This window comes from Moschus berezovskii, chromosome 11 (genome assembly GCF_049115385.1).
Source record: "Moschus berezovskii isolate FMDL1 chromosome 11, NW_MosBer_1.0, whole genome shotgun sequence".
Lineage (NCBI taxonomy): Eukaryota > Metazoa > Chordata > Mammalia > Artiodactyla > Moschidae > Moschus > Moschus berezovskii.
In genome coordinates, this window is record NC_142470.1 from 13,374,258 (window position 1) to 13,385,582 (window position 11,325).

At 38.3% G+C, this 11,325-nt stretch overlaps 1 protein-coding gene across 1 annotated transcript; it reads right to left on the reverse strand.

Moving 5' to 3' along the window:
* Positions 1 to 4,872: 4,872 nt before the first annotated feature.
* Positions 4,873 to 5,823, reverse strand: LOC148776083 (olfactory receptor 1f45-like). The gene has a single exon (XM_088841771.1). It carries the CDS (start codon positions 5,821 to 5,823, stop codon positions 4,873 to 4,875), a length of 951 nt encoding a protein of 316 aa, XP_088697897.1.
* Between the last annotated feature and the right edge of the window lie 5,502 nt (positions 5,824 to 11,325).

The window sequence follows — 11,325 nt, forward strand, 5'->3', positions numbered from 1 at the left end:
AGGGCTGAGCACCAAGACCCCTGGGGGGTGCTTCTGCTTGGCAGGGGCAGGAAGGCATGTCTGGGAAAGGCGTCGGGAGGTTCCTTTATTATACGCTTCTGCATGAATTCCATGGCTCCCACCACCTCGTAGTCCCAAATGTGTCACCGTCCAAACTCACTGTCTTCTCTGGGGACTGGGGCCCGTGAAGCAGTGTTTCTGATATTAGTGGGAATATTAGTGTTAGTGACTGTGGCTTGGCAGCTTGGCTGATCCCAGGAGGGGGGGCCAGAACTTAGGGGATCATCCTGGACATGGAGTTCTCTGATCTGTGCTCCAAAATTCGACTGTGAGGTGGAATCTCAGAAAAACCCAGGTATGGTCAAGGCATAGATGGGTGTCTTCTTGTCATGAGTCCTTGAAGATGTAGCCTCTTGTTTTACATTTCTTTCAGGTAACACACACTTATTTTATTTTTATTTATTTATTTTTAATTTTAATTGGAGGCGAATTACTTTACAATATTGTATTGGTTTTGCCATACATTGACATGAATCCACCACAGGTATACACGTGTTCCCCATCTTGAACCCCCCTCCCACCTCCCTCCCCATATCATCCCTCTGGGTCATCCCAGTGCACCAGCCCTGAGCATCCTGTATCATGCATCGAACCTGGACTGGCGATTCATTTCACATTTGATAATATACATGTTTCTATGCCATTCTCCCAAATCATCCCACCCTCATCCTCTCCCACAGAGTCCAAAAGACTATTCTATACATCTGTGTCTCTTTTGCTGTCTCGTATACAGGGTTATCATTTCCATCTTTCTAAATTCCATATATATGCGTTAGTGTATTCTATTGGTGTTTTTCTTTCTGGCTTACTTCACTCTGTATAATAGGCTCCAGTTTCATCCACCTCATTAGAACTGATTCAAATGCATTCTTTTTAATGGCTGAGTAATACTCCATTGTGTATATGTACCACAGCTTTCTTATCCATTTGTCTGCAGATGGACATCTAGGTTGCTTCCATGTCCCAGCTATTATAAACAGTGTTGCGATGAGCATTGGGGTACACATGTCTCTTTCAATTCTGGTTTGCTTGGTGTGTATGCCCAGGAGTGGGATTGCTGGATTGTATGGCAGTTCTATTTCCAGTTTTTAAAGGAATCTCCACACTGTTCTCCATAGTGGCTGTACTCGTTTGCATTCCCACCAACAGTGTAAGAGGGTTCCCTTTTCTCCACACCCTGTCCAGCATTTATTGCTTGTAGACTTTTGGATAGCAGCCATTCTGACTGGCATGAAATGGTACCTCATTGTGGTTTTGATTTGCACTTCTCTGATTATGAGTGATGTTGAGCATCTTTTCATGTGTTTGTTAGCCAAATATTTAGGGACCTCCCCCTGGTGGTCCATTAGGTAAGAATTCACCTTCCAATGCAGGAGACATGGGTTTGATCCTTGGTCAGGGAACTAAGATCCCACAGGCCCTGGAGCAACTAAACCATGTGCCACAATTACTAAGCCTTCGACTTACAACTAGAGAGAAGCAGCAAAGAGCCTGGACACCACAACTAAGGCCCAGCACAGCCAAATAAATAAATAAGTAGGGAGAAATATTCAGAAAATAATATTTAGCACTGAAATATGTATCAAATAAAAAGTGAGTTTCTGTCTCTCATCTTTCCCATTTCTCTCCAGGGATAATCACTGTTAGAGTTTTGACCTGTACACCTTCAGACACTTTTCTATGCACACACATATATATATGCAGAATTTTGATTTTACAAAAATGAGATCATTTGTTCTGAAGCTTTCTTTGTTTTGCTCATTGATATATCATGGGCCTCCTATATCACCATGGGATCTACCTCATTATTTTTTAAAGTATTTAATAGATGTACCATTAGTAGTACACATTTCCCTACTCATGCCACTTACCTATCTCCTTTTTTCTGGGGAGGGGTAGGGATGGTTATTACAAAAGCAACGCTGCATGGATATTCTTTTACAGGCATTTTTGTGTACATATGTTTTCTAGAAATGGAAATGCTAGATGGAAGTATTAATGGATGAATTTTAAAAATTCTTTTCAACCATTTTAGTTTCTTATTTAAAAACAAATTTCCAGCTATATTGTTGCCCCCTTTTCCCTATGTCGCTGCTGTGCTTTTATTATTGATTTACAGGAGTTATGCTTTGATTTTGAAATATTCTCAGGTTTTCCTTCTTGACCAGACTTACAACTCTAATTATTCTCAATGTCCAGCTTGAATAGACATTTTCTCTTTTACTTACGCTCTCTGTTTCTGGAAACATAAATAATTAGTTTCCCTAGAACATGAAACAGAACATTTCTTACCCTCTTTCATTTTTGTCAGCTCTCAAAAATCTGAAATTCACATGGAAATAGACATAACTGAATGCATATAGTTAGCAATAATAGCAGGTTATATATGTTGAGTGTTTACTATGTGCCAAGCATTCTATTTGAAGTGTTCAAATGTTATTTTATATCATTCAGTCCTTTTAGTAGCTACATTAATTATACTCATGTTCATTGCAGCATTAGCCACAATAGTAAAAATATGAAAAAAACTTAAATGACTGTTGATAGAGAAAATGTGGTATATATAAACAGTGGAACATTACTCAGTTATACTAAAGAAGAAAATTCTGCCATTTGTGACAGCATGGATGGACTTGGAGGGCATGATGTTAAATGAAATAAGCCAGACAGAACAAGATAAATACTGTATGATCTCATTTATCTGTTAAATCTAAAAATGCCAAGCTCATAGAAACAAAGAGAAGATATGTGATGTCCGGGGTGTGGGTAAAGTGGGCAGAGTTTGCGAAAATGCTATACATTTCCATTTATAAGACAAATAAGTTCTGGGTATATAATGAACAGTAAGGTGACTGTAGTTAACAATTCTGTGTCATATACTTTAAAGTTGTTAACAGTGTAGATGCTAAATGTTCCTAATACCCATAACCACACACATAGAACATAACTATGTGAGGTGATGGTTATGTTAACTGACATTTATTGTAGTCATGATTTCACCATGGATGTATATCAAATCATCAAGTTCTATACCTTAAACTTCCACAAGCATTATATGTCAATTATACATCAATAGCACTGGAAAAATTAAAAAGAACATTCAGTTCAGTACAGTTCAGTCACTCAGTCGTGACCGACTCTTTGTGACCCCATGAATCACAGCACGCCAGGCCTCCCTGTCCATCACCAACTCCCAGAGTTCACTCAAACTCATGTCCGTTGAGTCAGTGACGCCATCCAGCCATCTCATTCTCTGTCGTCCCCTTCTCCTCCCGCCCCCATTCAGAGTCTTTTCCAGTGAGTCAACTCTTCGCATGAGGTGGCCAAAGTATTGTAGTTTCAGCTTTAGCATCAGTCCTTGCAATGAATACCCAGGACTGATTTCCTTTAGGATTGACTGGCTTGATCTCCTTGCAGTCCAAGGGACTCTCAAGAGTCTTCTACAGCACCACAGTTCAAAAGCATCAATTCTTCAGTGATCAGCTTTCTTCACAGTCCAACTCTCACATCCATACATGACCACGGGAAAAACCATAGCCTTGACTAGACAGACCTTTGTTGGCAAAGTAATGTCTCTGCTTTTTAATATACTAACATTAAAAATGGGCAAAACCAAGATACAATGTTTAAGCACACATGTGTATGTGGAAAAATTAAACAGAAAGCAAGGAAGGGAAGTAATTGACATAAAAAGTCAAAGAATGATTTTGACCCTTACGGGGAAGAGAGGAGTAGCACTTTGGTAGAGGCACAGATAACTATTTTATGATGTCATTTATATGTGGAATCTAAAAAGTAATACAAATGAATCTTTATACAAAATAGAAACAGACTCACAGACAGAGAAAACAAACTTATGGTTACCAAAGGGCAAAGTGAGAAGGGGAGGGATAAATTAGGAGTGTGGGATTAACATACAAACTACTATGCATAAAATAACTAATAGAAGTTCACTGTATAGCACAGGGAACTATATTCAATATCTTGTAATAACCTATAATGAAAAAGAATCAAAAAGGTATATAAGTAAGACTGAATCACTTTGCTGTATACACCTGAAAGCGAAACTCAGAGAAAGAATGTTCCTAAAGTTATACACTGTGAAGTGGTGGACTTTGGTTCTGACTTGTAACGTCTGACGTTGTCTTGCATTCTTGTTACTATAACACTACATATTATTAGAACTGGGGAACATGTGTGCAGGGAGTTCAACTCATATAATACAATCACTTTATTTTACAAATAGGGAAACCAAGGCTCAGAGATGTTAAGTGATTAGTGATCATACAATTAGCTGTCATACAATATATAATGTCAAAGCCAGCATTGGAACCCAGAACTTATAGCCCCATCCTTATTCTTCCATAGATCACTGCTTGTTTAAGATAAAGTATCAGATTATTTCTTTTGTATTTCATTCTACCAATCACATTCACTCCTGTATTCTTGGACTAGAGATATCCTCCATAGTTCCTTTGTGACTTCAGCGAAATAAGAATTTCACTTTCATTTTTATGGCACGTATATACATATATATATATATATATATACACACACACAAGCTCCCTACCTGTGGACTTCAGGTAGGCATCTAGTAAAAATAAGCAAGAACCATTTTGAAAGTGAGCAGTAAACTGCTCAGAGCATGGACACTTCACAGGGATGATTAGTGGTTACTGATGTCAGCGGTCCCTTCCCTGAAATATAAATATGAGGAAAAGAGAAGTCTCAGGTTCAGGTTCACTATAGTGATTAGGCTCTTAGGAGACTATTTTTCAACCCTCAGCTCTGAGTCTTGGAGACTTGGAACTTTCAGTCCCAAGGAAGAGTGTTAAGTGTGTTTCTTCTGAGTATTTTCCCCAGTGCCCCCTTTATATCCCTGTTTCTCAGGCTGTAGATGAAGGGGTTCAACATAGGGGTCACCACCGTGTACATTACTGAGAAGACTCGGTCCTTTCCACCAGAAAGGGGTGATGGGGGACATAAATAGACCCCAATAGCTGTGGTGTAAAACAGAGAGACGACAGACAGGTGCGAGGTGCAGTTGGAGAAGGCCTTTTGCTTACCCTTTTGGGAATCGATTCCTAGGATAGCCAATGCAATGTAAAAGTAAGATGTAAGGATGCAGACAAAGGGTCCAATTAACAATGTTCCTGCCACCAGGATGAGCACCAGCTCATTGACATAAGTGCTGGAGCAGGCCAGCTTTAGGAGTGGGACCAGATCACAGAAGAAGTGGGGGATGACATTGGGGCCACAGAAGGAAAGCCTGGTCACCAGGAGGGTGTGCACTAGGGCATGGAAGATAGTGACCACCCATGACCCAGCCACCAACAGGACGCAGCGTTGGGAGTTCATGGTAATGGCATAATGGAGAGGTTGGCTGATGGCCACGTAGCGGTCCAGTGCCATCACAGCCAGGAGAAAGTTGTCCAGGTCTGCAAACAGGCCAGAGAAATAGAGTTGTGTCAGGCACCCACCATAAGAAATCCGTTTACTTCCCGAGCCAATATTATTGAGCATCTTGGGAATGACTGCAGAGATAAAACCGATGTCAGAGAAGGACAGGTTGGCCAGGAAGAGGTACATGGGGGTGTGGAGGTGCACGTCAGAGCCAATGGCCAGGATGATAAGCAGGTTCCCCCAGACGGTGACCAGGTACATGCCCAGGAAGAGCCCAAACAGGAGAGTCTGCTGCTCTGGGTGATCAGAAAAGCCCATGAGAAGAAATTCATATGTGCCCGTCTGGTTTCTTCTGTTCATGTCTGGAATTCTGTATGAAATAAATGTTATTATAAATAGCAAGAACGTAAAATAATGCTGTGTTGGAAGTACTCTGAACCCCTGTTTAAAAAAAAAAATAAACATGGTTTGACAATTCTGTTTTGGTAAAGCTCCGATTTATAATTGTGCACATTTAAAAAGACAATTTGGATCAGACTCTATAAAGTTATAGATGGATGTCAGCACTTGATTAGATATCCAAAGCTCCTTTGAACTATTTCTTTAAAAAAAAAAAACAAGCGACTATTAATTTATTTTCCATAAAGCTGAAGCTTCAATACTTTGGCTACCTCATGCAAAGAGTTGACTCACTGGAAAAGACTCTGATGCTGGGAGGGATTGGGGGCAGGAGAAGGGGACAACAGAGAATGAGATGGCTGGATGGCATCACCGACTCGATGGAGGTGAGTTTGAGTGAACTCCAGGAGTTGGTGATGGACAGGGAGGCCTGGCGTGCTGTGATTCATGGGGTCGCAAAGAGTCGGACATGACTGAGCGACTGAAGTGAACTGAACTGATACACACATATGTATTTATTTATATTTTCAGATTATTTTCCCTTATATATTTTTTAAAATTTATTTATTTTAATTGGAGGCTACTTACTTTACAATATTGTATTGGTTTTGCCATACATTGACATGAATCCGCCACGGCTGTACATGTGTTCCCCATCTTGAACCCCCCTCCCACCTCCCTCCCCATCCCATCCCTCTGGTTCATCCCAGTACACCAGCCCCGAGCATCCTGTATCATGTATCAAACCTGGACTGGTGATTTGTTTCACATGTGGTAATATACATGTTTGAATGCCATTCTCCCAAATCATCCCACCCTCGCCCTGTCCCACAGAGTCCAAAAGACTGTTCTATTTCAACCATCCCCATGAAACATGTCAGGTACCATGTGAAAGTGTTCTTTGAGTTGCACTTGTTTTTTTTATATGTTACTTTGCTTTTTTCACTGAGTAATAGCACAATCAAGCAAACAATATTTAACTTAATTAAAAAATGAAATGAAATTAATATAATGTTTATAATATAATAACATGTAATAATTATAAATAAAATAATTTTATAATTAATTACCAATTTTAAAAGGTAGAATTTCAGAATAGCATGTGTATTATATTTATTTTTATAAAATTGAATCACACATGTTGATATATGAGTAAGAACAGTGAAAGAGCACATGTTAAAGCCCAATAGGCCATCTAATACAACTCCCATTTTATGAATGAGAAAATGATAGAATCTTAAAAAGGTGCTTTAATCTGCTGAAGACTGAAGACCCACACTACAACTGGTACCAGACACAGGTATCCTGCGACTATTTCCAGCAGACCACTCTGTTTCCCTCGACTGACCAAGAAGGGGAAAGTATGGCCAATGACTTACTGTCTGTCCCACAGTGGGCCAGGAAGGGTCGTCATTTCTTCACATTAAGAGAGAGGTTTGACTCTTGGGCTCTCAGTTCTCACTTGGCAAAAGTGGAGAAGCCATATTTGATGGCCAGATGAAAAGACAGCCTCCTCCCTTCTGTTTAAGGAAGGGACAGAGAACCCTCATTTGCTCCAATGAAGGAGAAAGGAGGTCAGGCCATTCCAGATCCTTAGTCAACCAGACTGAAGAGAAGCCCAGGAAAAGAGAAGTTATCTACGTGTAGTGTCTGTCACAATCCCCAGAGCTGCCTGTTGGAAGTAGCAGAGACATCCGGGAATACCGGTCTCTAAAGGACCCATTGTTGGAAAAACCTTGGTTCCTTGCCCAGTCCCAATCCTCAAACTCTAAATGAACTTACTCTGTGACTCGAAATTCTCTTATCCTTTTTGAACTTTGGTTTTCAGGTAAATAAGTAAAAAATATTCTCCCGAAAAAAATATTCTCTCACAATAGAAGTACATTTTTGCCATTCTATAATAAAAGTACATGAAGTGGTATCTCATTTTGGTTTGACTTCTCATCTTTCCAATTCTTAATAATGTTGAACACATTTTCATATGCCTATTAGTCATTCTTATATCTTCTTTTTAGAAAAGTCTGCCTATTTTTATTGGGTTGATTATCTTTGCATAATGATGGATAGAAATTTTAATATTATTTATAAGGGATATACTTTGTAATTTTTCTTTTAGCTTAACCTTTTTTAAAAAGCCTAAATTCTAAAGAAATATTTGAACTTTTTTTGCTGTCAAGAGGATATTTTTTATTTTTTGAGTTTTTTTAAATTTTAATTTTATTAAAGTAGAGTTGATTTATAGTATTGTATTAGTTTCAGGTGTATAGCAAAGTAATTCAGTTATACATATACGTATATTGATTCATTTTTTAAAAGATTCTTTTCTCATATAAGTTATTACAGGATATTGCATAGGGTTCACTATGCTATACAGTAGATCCCTGTTGGTTATCTATCTTATATACAGTATGTATGTATGTGTATATATATATATATATTAAGCATTGTGTGTATATTCATATCCTGATTTATCTCCCCCCACACCTCCAATGTTTCCCCTTTGGTAACCACAAGTTTATTTTCCACATCTGTAAGTCTGTTTCTGTTTTGTAAATAAATTCATTTGTATCTTTTAAAAATTAGATTCCACATATAAGTGATATTTAAAAATTAGATTCACATATGAGTGGTATCATATGGTAATCGTTTTTCTCTGCCTGACTTACTTCACTCAGGATGATAATCTCTAGGTCCTTCTACGCTGCTGCAAATGGCATCATTGTTTCAAATGACAGTAATGTTCCAATGTGTATAATGTACCACACCTTCTTTATCCTTTCCTCTGTCAATAGACATTTAAATTGCTTCCACATCTGCATTTCCACACATCTTTCAGAATTTCCTAAAACTTTTCTTTCTTTTTATTTGAGTATTTCCTCCACAATCTCTCTGTATGGCAAAACTTTTGAGGCTTTATACATCTAAAAATAATTGAAAACATCTCTACATTTAAATAACAGCATTACTGAATATAAAAATTTGGGGTCAAAGTTGTATTTCCCTATGCATCATAAACATGTCACTGTCTTTTTACATACAGGGTAGCTATTAAGAAGTCTGATGTGACTATGATTACCATTCCTTTGTAGGAAAACTTCCTTTTCTCTCAGAATTTTCTCTTTGACTTTGAAATTCTTAAAATCTATTAAGCCTATGGAGGTTTTTATTTTCTCTCCTTTTTGTTATAGACTCTTGAAATATGAAGTGGTTAATATTGAACTCTGAATAAATTTGTCTCCATTATTTTTCTAAATCTTTTTCTTCCAATCTTATTTTTTGTTCTTCTAGGATTCATATTACATTTTTTATTAATCTTCCTTTTATCTTTCTTATGGAACAATGTTGTGTTAGTTCCTGCTGCAATGAAGTGAATCAGACACATGCATACATATAGCCCTTCCCTCTTGGACCTCCTTCACATCACCCCCACCTCACCCCTCTAGGTCATCACAGAACACAAAGTCGAGCTTCCTGTGCTTTATAGTAGTTTCCACTAGCTATCTATTTTACACATGGTAGTGTGCATATGTCAATCCCAATCTCCCAATTTGTCCCACTCTCCCCTGCCCCTCTTGTATCCACATGTTTATTCTCTGCATCTCTATTGCTGCCTTGGAAATAGGTCCATCTGTACCATTTTTCTAGATTCCACATGTATGTGTTAATATATGATATTTGTTTTTCTGACTTATTTCATTCTGTGTGACAGACTCCAGGTCCATCCATGTCTCTACAAATGACCCTATTTTGTTCCTTTTGATGGCAGAGTAATATTCCATTGTATATATATACCACTTATTATTTTTTATCTTGGTAAAATGTGCATATCATAAAATTTACCATCTTAACAAATTTAAGTGCATAATTCAGTGGCATTAAGTTATTCACAGTGTTGTACACCATCAACTCTATCTAGGCTTTCTTCTGTAGTGTTTAGGAACACTAGCCAGTGAAATTAGGCAAGAAAGTAAAAGGTATCAAGATTGAAAAGAAGAGAGAAAAACTTTATTTCCAGGTGATTTTAAATATATAAGATTCTAAAGAATCCCAAAACAAACCAATAAATGAGTTCAAAAGATTGCAAAGTGCAATATACAAAACTCAGTGGTATTTCTACACATTAGCATGGAACAATGAAACTAACAAAACAATTCTACTTACAATAGCACCAAAAGAATAACATGTTTATGAATAAATTTATCAAAATCAGTCCAAAATTCATTCTTTGACAACAGCAAAGTAGTGTAGAAATAAATTAAAGGTATAAATATACCTATGTTCATAGCTTAAGAAACAATATTTTTAAGGGAGCAAGACTCCCCAAACTGATCTATATATCTATTCAATATAATTTCTGCCAAAATCTCAGCTGATCTTAAGAAAATGACAAGCTGATCTTAATCTACGTATGCAAATTTAAGGAATCCAAACTAACAAAAAATATCTTGAAAGAGTAGAACAGTGCCAGGATTCACATGTTCTGATTTCCAATTTTGAAACTTAATATAAAGCTGCGACAATCAAGATAGAATGATACAGGCATGAGGATAGATATGTAGATCATTGGAATGGAGCTGAGAACCCAGTAGTAATCCCTTATATTTATACACATTTGAATTTTGATAAGGTGTCAAGACAGTTCGGTGTGGGAAAGAAACACCTTCTTAACAAATGGTACTGGGAAAACTGAACATATACAAAAGAATAAATTTGAGCTCCTTTTCCTTTATGTACACAAAATTAACTCAGTTCAGTTCAGTTCAGTCGCTCAGTCGTGTCCAACTCTTTGAGACCCCGTGAATCACAGCACGCCAGGCCTCCCTGTCCATCACCAACTCCCGGAGTTCACTCAAACTCATGTCCACAGAGTCGGTGATGCCATCCAGCCATCTCATTCTCTGTCTTCCCCTTCTCCCTCACCCCCAACCTTTCCCAGCATCAGAGTCTTTTCCAGTGAGTCAACTCGTCGCATGAGGTGGCCAAAGTATTGCAGCTTCAGCTTCAACATCAGTCTTTCCAATGAACACCCAGGATCGATCTCCTTTAGAATGGACTGGTTGGATCTCCTTGCGGTACAAGGGACTCTCAAGAGTCTTTTCCAGCACCACAGTTCAAAAGCATCAATTCTTCGGCGATCAGCTTTCTTCACAGTCCAACTCTCACAAAGTGTCTTTTAATTTCATGGCTGCAATCAGCATCTGCAGTGATTTTGGAGCCCCCCAAAAATAAAGTCTGACACTGTTTCCACTGTTTTTCCATCTATTTCCCATGAAGTGATGGGACCAGATGCCATGATCTTCGTTTTCTGAATGTTGAGCTTCAGGCCAACCTTTTCACTCTCCTCTTTCATCAAGAGGCTTTTTAGTGGTGTGGTAGAACCTCCATAAGTATGAGTGGCGGCGCAGCTGAAACAGAGCCTAGAGCTATCACGTTGCCAGGTGGGTCCACCTATCAGCCTGCAGT